We start from the raw sequence: 14,178 nt of genomic DNA on the forward strand, positions 1-14,178 counted from the left end.
TAGGTAGGGACCTAAACAATCCTCCCTCATGTTTCCTTCATCACTCTGCTGGTCCCCTCCCATAGCAGCAAGGAGAGAAAATAAGGCTATACCAAAATAGAGGAGGTTCTGGGAGCTCCGCCTGAAGAATTGCCCAGTGGCCCGTGCCATGCAGACATTGGCCCCTCTCTTCAGCAAAGCTTTCACCAGAGTGATGTTCTGGTTCACTGCTGCAATGTGGAGAGCTGTCTGCCCTGCGAGACACAAACAAAAACTTGCCTTCTGAGAAAGCAACTTCAGGCTGTCAGAGCAGAGATCAGTAGTCTGCAGTTCACATTTCACATATGGTAAATAGAAGTTTAGCATGACTAGGTCTATAGGGTACCTGRGAAATACGATTTTCCTTTCATATTATCCCTGTTTGAGCAGAGGGTGAGATTACAGATTTACAGATTCACAAAATCTCAGAATGGGTAAGGTTGGAAGGGACCCCTGGAGATCATCTTGTCTAACTTCCCTGCTCAAGCAGGGTCACCTAGAGCCTGTTAGCCGGGGTTTCATCCAGGCAGGTTTTGAATATCTCCGGAGAAGGAGACTCCACAACCTCTCTGGGCAACCTGTTCCAGGGCTCCGTCACTCTCACAGGAAAGAAGTTCCTCCTCATATTCAGGCAGAACTTCCTGTGTTTCAGTCTATGCCCCTTGCCTATTGTCCTGATGCAYGGGACAACTGAAAAGAGTTTGTCCCCATCCCCTTGACACCCTCCGTTCAGGTACTTATACACACTGATAAGATCCCCTCTCAGCCTTCCCTTCTCCAGGCTAAACAGTCTCAGCTCTCGCAGCCCTTCCTCATAGCAGAGATGCCTTAGTCCTCTGATCATCTTTGTAGCCCTACGCTGGACTCTCTGCAGTAGCTCAATGTCTTTCTTGCACTGGGGAGCCCAGAACTGGATGCAGTTCTAGAGGTCTTTTTCTACTTAAATCTTTTTGTGAATCTGTGAAAAAGGATTTTACAATCTGCCAGCAAAACAAACAGGATGCACTTTCTAGGTATCGTCTGGGAAAACAAGACATGCCATATTCCTCCAGGAAGTATACTGGAAGTTCATGTCCCTCAGAAAAGACTTCACGCAATATGAAGAGCAGATCAAGACAAAGCTTCCAAAGCAGACCTGCTCAAATTCTTCAAAAAAGGTACTGGAATTTTTAAAAAATGGTAATTATTATTTTAGTGGTTTCAAGAATCTGTTTAGTGTAATAGTCAGCCAGAACTATTATTTCAGATCTAGAGCTGATTCTAAACTTATAAACAGAAAAAGGAAATGTTCGTATCTCTTCAGAAGAAAGAAAAAGAAAATGTAGACAAATTTGGTTTTAATCCCCAGTCTTTGTATATCAAAGAACCAATTTTGCCCTTCTGAGAGGAAATCAGGTAGGTAACCCCTTTGCTACAAAGGACTAGATGCGTCTACAGATTAAGCCAAAACACTGTAGATATCCTCGCCGTCACACTGTAGCCAATAAACCCACCAGGGGTTAAGGTCTGTGAATTACTCATTTGCGTGTTTTTGCATGTTCTGCATGCATTTGGTTTTAATATAATCTCATCTTTCCACAAAGGTTCAGGAGCCACTTGTATGTTGGTTTTACAATGTAGCAGCTTAGCRATATATTGAACCAGGAACAGTACCAGAACTGTTTCCTAAATGTGTAGACAGTACTTCTTCCCTCCCTCTGCAGAGAGCTCTGACCATCCTTCTACCCTGAGCTGTTACCTTCATAGAGCTCTGATGTCATCCTCTCATTGATGAGCTCTGGAGCTGCTTCCATCAAAGCCACTGCAGCCTCCACGTTATCATACAAGGCAGCTACATGAAGGGCTGTCTCCCCCACTGCACCTAGAGAAAGTAAGGGAAGCACGTGGGTCAACTAGACATWCCGCCATATGGTACAGAAGCAGATAGTGATTTATTGGTGTGGAGAATTATGGAATTATGGAAGTGTTGGGTCCTTCCTTGAGTACTGGAGGGTACTGCCTCATTGTGTAACATGCTAACAACATAGCCTTGTCCTTTACCCCTTCAAAACCTGGAAGATGAGCAGAGACTTCAGGTGTTTGTGAAAAGGAGGATGCTTTTTGAGTGTCAGGAATTAAAATAAGCACACCCTGACCATCTTCTCCAGGAAATGGCCTTCCTCCGTCCCTCTAGAAAAGAGGCCTGGTCAAGCTGTAAATTAACCATATCATCCCTGATATTCACAACTCACTTAGGAATTGACAGTGTCTCTAAGATAGAAATTTCACTTTGTTGCAAAATGGAGATTATTGAACTTTCCTTCCATTTGTTCTAGAAGCCAATACCTTTCTCAGCTACTGATACACAGTTAAGTAATTTGATACTGCTGATGAGAATGTAATGGCACACACCCCCATGCTACTCAGACCTTTGCAGGTGCAGGAGGGTCTTGTCTTCCCCAAAAAACAATTCGTAACAAATAACCAAGTACCTCTTTGGTAGATATCACATGTTCCATCAGTGAGAAGTTTTGTAATGGCTTGGAGGTTGTTCTCCTTGGCAGCCTGGAGCAGTGGGGATTCCCAGATCCTACAATAAAGAAATAGTGTTAAAGAATACAGTCAAACACATGGTAACTCTCTGCAAAACTAGAATGAACTTTGCTCAAACCAGTAAGAATCTTCAGAAATTATTTGTCCCTGAAAGGTAGGTAATACATACCTACTATCTGAGGTATTTTTGAATATCACCCCCCAAAGAAATAAAGGAATCAGAAAAAGCAGACAAACCCAATGCTAAAAAGCAGGTATTTCACATGCTCTTGCCTTACAGACACATAACCATATGGTGGCAGCAGAAGGAAAGGAGAAAGGAATAACCAGTCCAAAATGATTCTGGCGTACATAGCCTGCAGTTTGAGGCACAGAAGATAACAAACAACCAGTCATTTGAGACTTCTGCCAGCAGACTAGCTATCTCATGAGCAAAAAAAGACAGTAGGTTTTTATGAAACACACACACAAAAAAAGATTTCCATCTAAACTACCCACATAATGGATGGAAAAGAAAAAATACGAACAAGAATTCCCCCTGTATCTGAACATAGTTTCCTATGGTATAATTAAAAGAATGAGATCTGAAATGTAACTGCTCATCATATAAACTTATCTGAAACATTYACAAACTTAGCTATAATATTGTTTTCTGTTGCTGAGAGATTTTAGGAAGTTGATGAGAACAGAAAATTATATCCATTCTGGGAAAGAATATGCCATCAAACAAGTCCCAAACCAATGGAACATTTATAGCTGAAGAATGCCCTTGAATACTCCACCAGGCTTTTGCTTACTTCAGTAGATTCTTCGGAGTCAAATAAGAATTTACAAGTACTTCACTACAGTAAAGTCATTTGATGCAAACAGTATCCTGGACAGTGCAAAGCTGATCACAGCAGTGGAAAATCAGCCCTTGTATTTTAGTGTGGTCCCTGCAATACTGAATGCCTCTTCTAAAGCTCCTGTTCAGACATGGTAATATCCATAAGCTACTAGCCCTCAATTCTTGGTGTAAAAATAGCAAAACTTCAATCTTATAATTGAAAAGCATATATCCCAATCCAAAATGATCTTAAAAGTCTAAATTTTTAGGATTTTTTTTCTAGATGCCTAATTCATCAGTGTTGAAATGCTTTGGGCAGGGCTCCTTTCACCCAGAAGTGTTTCTCTAAAGGTTAGGTATTCAATCTCAGCTGATCACCTGKGCACCAGGTACAGTCAGTGTATAGAGATGGATAGGATAGGTCTTTCTTGGAGGTGCTAGAAGGCTCTATCTATGATGAAGAGACACATAAGAAGTTAGGCACGATGAACTTCATCAAGTGATTCTACATGAACTGAAGTCTGATTCTTCACACATCTGATCAGGCTGCCTCAGGGTTTTCCATTGCCTTGGGAAGCTGAACAATCTGAGGCCTCAGCCATGCTTGCCATACATGCTGAGTAACAGCTTTTATTTGCACTGTCTTTTACATTCTACCACTTGTTACCAGCTGTGCTATTTCCCCACACTAGCTGGGTAGCAGGCTGAGATGAGCTGGTGGCCCCAGATTCTATAGTAGTATCTAACTAGTAAACAAAGTACAAAAAAAATGTGAAACAGGTAAAAGGGGAATCATTGAAAATAGTTCAGCATAGTTTATCTGAAAGCTGAGGTGCTTAAGGAGTTATTGAAGCTCTTTTCAAGAGATACACAGGACTACAATAACTGGCTTTCTTCCCCAGGTCTCATGGATACTGTTACAGTCGTTAACCTGGACCAGGCTTACGCTTTTAAAATATAAAGAAGAAGCTGCCCCTGCAGGTGTTGAGGAAAACTCTGCTAACCTCCCATCTAGCATTTCATCCTGTCTTGTGACCCCAGAATACGGGGATAAAAAAAACGAAGCTTTCTAACCTTGAGATTCCTGTGGAAGGAGATCAAGGATARTAAATATGAGTACGACCTTTAACCTTTCTATGTGGGTTTTGTTTTTTTCTGTGGAGTGTGGAGGAATTAACCTTGTGGCAGAGATGAACTACAGAGCTGCTCCAGTTTGGGGAATAAAAGGATCCAGTTTTCCAGGATAACTAAGAAAACCTGGAAACCAAACAGACACTGTTTTCTGGATAATGAATGAGAGAGGCATTTGCAGAGAAAAAAAATAAATCGCTGTGGAGAATCTGGCCAACTAATCTCATCTTTTCCCACAAATGAGCCAACCTATTATACAAAACACATAAATAAGATATTATTTAAAGATTTCTTTTTTGTTACCTCCTGAATGGAATAGAAAATTTCTTTTCAATCTGATTGTTAGTATGATGGTTACCTGCCATACCTGCTTGATCAGCACCCAAACAAGTTTTGCTAATGTTCAAAATTGGGGCACCAAAAAATCACGAAAGATTGAACAAAAACTACTATTATTTTTATTATCTTACAATATTTTCAGAGGTATCTTTTCATTCTTAAAAAAATGTTTTGGAGTGGATTTTTTATACAAATAAAAACTTCTAAGTAGCCCAAGTTCAAGAGCTAAAGTTTTAAGCGGGCGGGGGGGGGGGGGGGGGGGAGCACCAAAAGAAACAGGTTATGTCTCCTGATCTTTCAGAATGAAATAGCAAGAGAATCCTCACTCCAAATGGGGTAAGTTCAGCTGTAGGCCTGTGCTTGGAGGCAAATTTCATACTTTTATCTCACCTCTACTTTCTTACAGCATAGATTTTTAATTATTCCTAAATTCCTAGTACTGCTCACATCAAGTCAAAATGTGTGAAATGGAGTAAGACTAAGGAAAACTGTAGAGCAACAACAATGCTGCTACGAACAAGGAGAACTTCAGCCTTGTTTTCCCTACCTATTTGGAAAAGGACACTCAGTCCTTTTACCATAGTTGAACAACTACTGGACTGGACGTCAGTCTCGCTCCGCCCCCACCCCAGCCCCCAAAATAAAAAATATTTTAGTCCAAATTATAAACTTGGAGATACATTCAATGTTTGTTCTTTATGCTGTCATAGATTTCTTCCTTGTATTATGGTATTATTTATTTGCAAGATTGTAGGGATACAGCTTTCTGGGACAAGTACTATAAAAACAATAGGTGTTTTGCATTAATTAATAAAGTTGATGTTAGAACCCATTTTCTATTAATAAAGCTCTATAATAAGCCACAGGATAAATTGAGAAAGAGAGAAAAATAGAGACAGAGAAAAGGAGAGAGAGAATGAATGACTTATGGCCACCAGAATTTGTGCCGAATAGGTATAGGATGATTCAACATTAAAATACAAAACTGTCAAAAAATTCTGAGTCTTATAGAAATATATATTTCTTGCCTTAAATTTACTAATAATACTTTACTAATAATACTAATAATACTTTATAAACCTGAAGCAAAGAAGTTTCTCTGATATCCAGTTATCTTTGGATTTAATCCACTGAAACGTGTCAAAGCTCTGGACAGCCTTATAGGATAGGGATATTGACATGCTTGAGGGAATTTGGGGGCTAAAGCAAAACAAAGAGATATCAGAAGTACACAAATTAATAGGAATCAGTTGACTAAATGTAAGCTAAGGGGCACAGGCGTATAATATTATATAATATAATAAAAGCATAATTGAAGGGAATATTTATGATTTCATAAAAGGAACCTTTCTACCACCAAGAATGTCCCATTTCCAAATCACTAGAAGCTAGACTAGAAAAGTACTAAAGAGCAGAATATAGCTATAAATATTCAGAATATAAAGAAGTGTCCTAATCAAATCAGGGAGCCATGCTGATATTTTTGTAAGTCTCCTTCAGACTTTTGGCCTTCCTGCCATGGGCAGTATTTTTTTCTTTACCTTATCAATATGTTATTTGCTCTAATTGCTAATTACAAGGTGATTTGATGAGAACATTACTACTAGGATCAGACAGATAGGAAGAAAATAAAGAGGCATTTGGAGCAAAACTTGTAAGATTCAATATAAGTAAAGCAAGTTTGTCACTTYAGCCATTACTTTGGCTGAGGAAGATTGTGTTTCTGGAAAATGTAACTTGCAGAGGCGGGAAGTGGGAAGGAGGTGGGGGTTGAATAGTATAAACAATACCACAATTACTATGTTGATGCTTTACTGGGTATGCCTTTATCACACAGATTACCTCAGCAAGGAGGAAGGATTGGGCATGAGACAATGTGGGAGGGCACAAGCACAATACCTTTCTCCCCAAATTCTCCAAAGCCTTTGTAAACAACTAATTAAATTATAAGCCTGTTAAGAGACAGACACCTAGTAACTGTTAAACTCAGCTTTCAGAAACGCAGGCAAAAATTTTCAAACCTGTCTACTCATTCTCTCTTCAAACTTGTCTACTCTACCTTTCAACTGGGCTCACAGAATCAGAGGTGCCAGGACAAATAGCAAGCTAGTAAATAACCCAGAATTGTTAATAAATGTCACAGCACACTGCTTCCAACACCTCAGAAATCCATGACTTACACATTTATACCATGTTTTTACTGTCTCTTAATTTTATGGCTCCTAACTAGGAACATATTTTACTGTCATTTAAAATATATCATTATAATTATCAACCAATTTTTAACACATTATTTCAATGTGGTGAATATACAAATGTTAAGTAGTGGATGAACTACCTTCACAAAGCCCCCCCCCCCAAAAAAAAAAAAAAAATCCGAATTACGTCACCTGAATCTTGAATCTTCACACTAGATTACAATTGGAAATTTTTAATAGCTCTGGATATTTAACCAATTTTCTTCCTGACTCATCAAAACCCAGTACAAATTCTACATGTTACAACTCTAGTTTCTGGGTGTCAAAGTAGCTACAAAACAAAAACTATAAATTTAAACTCTTAACAGAGCTTCCTACACTAGATGGTTAGTTTCCATAAATTACCATTACAGTCACTGGATGGAGAGGGAACATTTCAGAGAATGATTCAGCACAGGGACCTACTTAGGCACTTTGAGAAAACAATTCAGCACAGCTAATCTAAGATGCTATTCTATGTCACTTCCTGCATCAACTATGTAATCAAGGGACAATAAACTCCTAATCTACCGACCTAAATTATATGTGTAACACTASACCAAACTAACGTTACACTAGTTACAATGTAACACTGATGTCTCCTTATAGGATCAGTTTAGAGTAAACATAGTTACATAGACAAATAGTAGTTCTGATGGGCAACAATAACCATGCCAGTATCCAACTGGAACTGCAGCTAAATTCTTCCTACTGAGTTAAGCTATGTAGCTGTCTTGAGGCACTCAGTGATTCTGGATCCTGTATTACTGTCATTCAGTTTACTTAATAGATGACTCAATGATAGGCTCAGGAAGCTGTGATTTGTTTTTCACTATAGGTGAGGACAAAGTCAGTAACACCTGAAAATCCATTGTGAAACAAAGAGGAGATAGAATGTAGGTCAGATTCTGACCAAGGGAGTCATGTGAAATAACTTTAGAGAAGATTAAGGATTTCATAAGTGCTTTCTGCTGGTGATATGTGTGTTTCTGCATTTACAGCTTCTTAGGCACTACTAACTCCATAAGACTCAGTTATAAAGGTAGGAATTTTAATTTATAAGGTTATCTTTTTAATGAAGGAATATGTGAACCATTTTGATACCAAAAAATATGAAGCCTTTTTTTTCCCTTCTGTTGCTTGAGGCATTCCCAAGCTTGATTATTCTTATTGCTGGATATAGTTTTAATTTGGCATCTGCTGGCTTCATTCCCTATCTTCATGGTGATATCCATTATAGAAGGCTTAAGGCAATTCTTTTAAACTGGTCTGTGAATTCAGCAGCAGCATTTTATTTTAGCGTTTTTTTTCTTTCCCTGTTGTCGTACTCAGAATATCTATCCTTCAGCACTTCATCATGAGATCACCAAAAAAGATTCATTTCTCCTTTCTTTGTGCCAGCATGTTTATGTTTGCAAGTCTTCAGGAGAGCAAGAGAATGCTCAGAGAAAGCTAATCAGCCAGAAGGAAGAGCCAAATAATGAGTTATAAATGAAGAGTGCAAAGTGAAAAAGAGACAGATTACGATAACAGAGACTCAGAGAAGTAAAACAGGGGCAATGTCATCAAATTTCTTCAACACTGACAGCAAGAATCAATAGTTTAACTGGAAACTCTTCTGTTTATTTGTGGAAGCTGACAGCAAACAGATCTTCTCCTATGGTAATGAGCTTTATTGGTTCTTTCTGCCAGGAAAAAGAYCCATGCTATAATGCTGCTGTTTGTAGGATACTAAAAACACTCAAATTGTAGCAGCCATGTGACAGTTCTGTAGTCTTAATTTACATCATTAATCAGTGCTCACCTCTCTTAAGTGTCTCTGAGGGGCCTATCAATGTGCATATATGAACATCAAATGCAGCAATAAGCAGAAAATAAAATTATTTTGGATAGTCAGGTTGGTAATTGCAGATATTACTGGACAAGCAACTGAGATTGAGGTTTTATCCCCTTTGATGTTTAAACCATCCACCACACTGAGTAGCAGAAAACTTCCTCATTCATCTCCAATACAGCATTCTCCTGGCAATGATACTCTTTTTAAAATCTGCATCTGACAGCACCACAAGAATAATCTCATGCTACAATTGGATCAACAATTTATTTCTTCCACACTGGTTATTTATTTATTAACTGAGTTATTCATAAAATTAAATTGTTCTCTAAAACATAATCTCCTTCTAAGACAAAAAATCCAGCCTTTGTCAATAGGGATCTTCAGGCAGATTCATACTAGTTTATTTTCTTCACCCTGCATCTATTTGATTTTCTCTAATATTTTTGTTTGATTTTTGCAGAGAATAAATTCCATGTTTAATTCTTCATAAGGAAACCTATAGCCAAGTTTAAGAAAGCAAATGGTTTGCTAGGCCTATGGGCCTAAGTTGTATCTTAGGCACTGGGGTCAAAGGGGTTTGTGTGTGTGTGTGTGCACGCGCGCACATGTGTGTGTTTGTTGTGGGGGAAATGTGAGCTCCAGATGAGTGTCACATCTGTGAAATTAAGGTGATTGGTTTTCCATTATTAGGCTCCTCAAAACTTCTTACAGTGAGGGCCTAATAGCACAAGAAAAGAAGACTAAAAATGCTATCAGTGATACYTTTGACTTTGTCTTACATGCAGCAGCAGTTTCCAACAGGCTATTCTTTGTGCCTTGACTGCTCAGAAGCATTGTCAATGAAACATTACAAATGATGGATTGCAACTGGGAGCTGGCATCTTTGTGCCCCTGTCATCTTTGAGAGCAAAGGAACCAATTAATATTGACAAGCATTATGGATTTTAAGACAGGACAGTTGTACATCTTTTTTTTTTTTTTTTTTTTTTTTTTTTTTTTTTTTTCTGAAATCTCGGTAAGGTTGTTCAGACAAGTGAAAAGCAAACCTCAGGTGACATCTCTTACTTACTACCAACTTGAGATAAACTGATCTAGAAGCTCAAAGGCTCACTGTGTCCCTGTAAAACTCTTAACCAGCTCAGTGCTATAGCAYTAGGCTGAGTTACTTTTTGTTTGCACCATGTCTGTTTTTATGGTAAGCAAAGCACTCCGAGTACAAGAAAGACTAATCTGTCTGTTGGATTGAAGAGCCACATAAAACCCCAAGAGAATAAGAACAGCGATGTTGAAGAAGGATACAAAGTTTTTATTGACATGTTTGGAATGAGCTTCACAGCTCTCTGTAAGGTATGCAAATTGCCCCAACCATCTCTAATGGACTGTTTCTGATGGAACAGATTTCTATATTTCTATAATTAATATATGTAAAAGGGCTTTGATATTCATGTTGAAATGTACTACACAAGTTAAATTATTGTTATTGAAATAATTAATTCTCACAGCATCCCAGGAAGTCAGGTGATACCACTACCCCCTAAGCAATAGCTATGAGAGAGGGGATACACATAAGATAGATGACTTATAAAAATTACAGAGGCAGGCAATTACAGAAAGTGAAATACAGCCTAACTGTCTTGGTTCCATGTACTCACTTGTTCTAATTTATRTATCAATTATTTCTGATGAACGTTGCGATTCTTATACAGTAGAGTTTCCAACATTACATGCTGTGGAGATTCTGTGGAGAATCTGTGGAGATTCTGCTCACTTAGAGAGTCTTACACAGAAAACCAGGTAAAAAAAATTAAAAATGGTTTCCATCATTTTTGACAGCTCTAGTAGGCTGTGACAGGCATGTAATTCCTCTTCTTATCAGGCCTTAATTTTCATAACTATTTTTTGATAGCTATTTATCTCTGTTCTCCATGATCCTGAACTATGCTGTTTTTTTAAGTTCTTAAGTTCTAGGCTACGCAGCTCCCAGAATCTAATTCCAAAGATAACTTTGGGAAGTTCATGAGATCACTATCGTCAAGACTCTGCACTGAGCTACAAGCTAGTTAAGAGGAATACTCCAGCACAGCACAGTAAGGAAAGACGAACTCAAAATCTTCTCTGATCTTAGTAGGAAATTATGTTACATCTACTGAATTTTGATATCCCTTTAGGAAATGCTATACAATGTAGGATCACTGTGGACAGCTCTGAGCCAAAACGTCAGTAAGATTACTACACATGGAGCAAGAACAAACAGCAACACTAGTGAAGGTGAGAATTATCAAAAAAGTTAACTTCCAAGTTTTATCATCATCAGTTGTAGATCAGGAAAAAACACGGTTCTCCTAGTGCAGAATCATAACACAATAAATTATTAAGCCAGAGCACAGTAGATACATAGTACCATATTTTCCACTGGCTTTTCGCACAGTAATAGTGAAAATTAATTGCTGCTTATTCTTGTATGTATTCCTTGTTAACATTAAGAAGAATTCAACACTAAGAAGAATGCAAGCTAAGGCCACAACACTGCAATTCCAGAAAACAAAATGGCATGATGAAGTAAAAGTGGCTTACAGCAGCTTTTCCACAAAAAGCAAAAGTTTTCTAAGGACAGTTTCATACACCAGAAGCCACCACAGAAGGTTTTCCTGATGTTTTTCATCGCTGTCTGTACCTAGTTAACAATATGAGAGTCATAAAACTGCTTCCAGTCCTTTGTAAAAAGTTTCTTTTCTTTTACCTCAAATTCTGAAAATCTCCGAGACAAAAAACATGGCTGCACAAGAAAAAATATGCATATGGAAAGGAAAGAACAGAATAACAAGATGGAATAATACACTTGTCCCTCTTTAGGAAAGAGCTTCTACATATTGATAACGTCTAATATGACTGAACAGCAGAAGGCTATTTTATGTTACTTGAAAGTAGTGGGAAACATACAGACCTAAAATGGGATCGAACAAATCTGTCTCCATGCCGCTCTGATTTAATTTAAAAATATGCAGGAAATCATATGCAGTATATGTGTTTTTTAAGCTGAGTTTATAAAGAAACACAGAGATGTCAGATGAGAACCACTCATTACACTGTAATGATCTATGAGAAATGTATGAAGTCATTATATGTTTGACATTTTTTTTTGTTTTTCTCCAGCAGCAGCAGCAATAAGCAAGATGTTCACGAGCCTAAAGCACATGACATATGAGGTAAGGTTGAGGGAGCTGGGTTCAGTCAGCTGAAGAGGAGGTTGAGGAACAATTAAATAGCAGCCTACAACTAGGTGAAGGGGATTGACAAAGAAGAAGGGGCCAAATCCTTCTTGGTAGTAGAAAATGATAAAACAAAGGGCAAGAGCAGAAAACTGTGACTTGGGAGCTTCAGGCTGGACATTAGGAAAAAAAAAWTCTTTACGAAGATGTTACTGCAGCACTGGAAAACAAGCTCAGAGAAGTGGTGGAATCTCTGTTCTGGGAGGCTTTCAAGAGTCAGCCAAACAAAGCCAAAACAACCAGATCTAACATTGGTAATAGCACTGCTTCTGATAGGAAGTTGGACTAGAGATCTCCAAAGGTCCCTTTCAACCCACACTTCTATTATTTAAAAATATAAAAATATTATTGTTGAAACTATAAATATATTGATATCTTCAGACTTTACATTGCATATGTTCACTTGGACATCTACAGGATCTACTGAGAGCTTATTTTTCAGTTACCCATGTTTTTTCATCAATGTTCCAAAAGATCTGGTTTGTCATACCCACATTTAAACATTTCAGAGCTTCATGGAGACACATTTGTTGTCCCCTCTCCTTCCATTTTTAACCTATATATGTCCGACTATTTTGAAGTAAAATAAAATAGGCTTCTGCTATTTGGTCAGCAATTAAATGATGCTACTATGTGCAAGTTCTTTCCCTAAAACCAGATAAGTCCATTTGTCCCTCTTAAAGTGTTATCGTACTTATTTCTGTACACACACACACACACACACACACACACACACACACACCACAAATATATCTATGTTGTTTCATGTGGCCACATTTTTGTCCCCAGAGATGCTCAGAGTTTGGAGGGAAAGAAAAGAAAGATTTTTACAAGGGAATGGAAGCAATTTCATTACTTGAGAACTGCATTTAATGTGCATGCAGAAATTACAAGGAACAACAAAAACTAGAGCTACAGCTCCATTTCCTGAACAATCCTGCATCCCTGTATGTGGAAGGGGCAACCTTGCACAGCAGCAACAGCCTTGATCCAGTATTTACATGTGAAGACACAGGCAATCCTCTTGATAAGGTTAGGTCCAAGAGGATTCCCTACATGCTTTGAAGATACTGGCATCTGGGTCAAGGAGTGAGAAACAGCAGTTCAGCCTAGGAACTGAATGACCACGAAAATGTGGAATAGCACTGAGCTCACTGGGTCCCAGAGTAAGGGCAAGCTTCAGAGAGGCAGAAAGCAGAATCCCCTTAGCAAGCCATTATTTCAAACATAGCTCAATGCAGCATAAATAACCAATACACGCTCTTAATGATGAAATCTCCTTAACTTGTGAGCTTTAAAAAATGAAAGCAGGAAAGACAGAGCACACATTTTGAATTTGTGATGGAAATGCTGCACTGAGGATGATTCAGTTGAGATCTAGTAAACCCAGTTGTGAAAGAAAATGACTGAAACTCCAGAAACATTCCAACTTGAAAAAAGAAATCCTATAGAAAAAAGTACACCCAAGCTGTTTAAAGCTTATCTGTTGGCAGGAAAGGCTAATGGAAAAGAGGAAGAAGCAGCAGGAAGAAAGGGAAAGACAAGAAAGCTGAAGTGCACGGTACCTTTTCTGCTGGAGAAGGTAAATTTCATCCAGATGTTTATCCCAGGATTTTTTGCCTTGCAACATCTGGCTCAGTCCATTCCAGATCCGGAAATAGAAGGACTTGCTATCCCCAAATAAAGGCACCCCCATTGCACGTCCCTTTTTCTATCTTGTCCAGCTGCCTGAAATCCAGCAGTCCTCACTGATAAAAATCAGGAAAGGCTTACTACAAGGCAGTGCTGCTCTTCACTTACAGGAGACTGTCCTTCAGATGCATCAGCTGATCAAAGTACATGTGAGAACACAAAATAAAATCACTTCTGCCTTGCAGACCATACCTCTAACCTCATCAACAGATACTTCGTTTCCAAAATAGCCCAACCCAAAGGTGTGCCTGATTTAGAAATACCTCACCAGGAGCCTTCCCTTTACAAAGACCCTAT

The 14,178-nt window shown here is 38.5% G+C and overlaps 1 protein-coding gene across 1 annotated transcript in view; it reads right to left on the reverse strand.

Annotated features, from left to right (window-relative positions):
- LOC146584471 (transient receptor potential cation channel subfamily V member 6-like) overlaps positions 1-13,885 on the reverse strand; it is a 32,717-nt gene extending 18,832 nt beyond the window's left edge. Inside the window, exons 1-4 of the mRNA XM_085324519.1 lie at positions 13,755-13,885; positions 2,490-2,587; positions 1,757-1,879; positions 93-233 (exon numbers count right to left, since the gene is read on the reverse strand). Coding sequence (XP_085180645.1) covers positions 93-233; positions 1,757-1,879; positions 2,490-2,587; positions 13,755-13,885 — 493 coding nt within the window. The remainder of the gene's footprint in view (positions 1-92; positions 234-1,756; positions 1,880-2,489; positions 2,588-13,754) is intronic.
- Between the last annotated feature and the right edge of the window lie 293 nt (positions 13,886-14,178).

Source organism: Rhea americana, unplaced genomic scaffold (genome assembly GCF_003343005.1).
Source record: "Rhea americana isolate MKP2758 unplaced genomic scaffold, rheAme1 scaffold_92, whole genome shotgun sequence".
Classification (NCBI taxonomy): Eukaryota; Metazoa; Chordata; class Aves; order Rheiformes; family Rheidae; genus Rhea; species Rhea americana.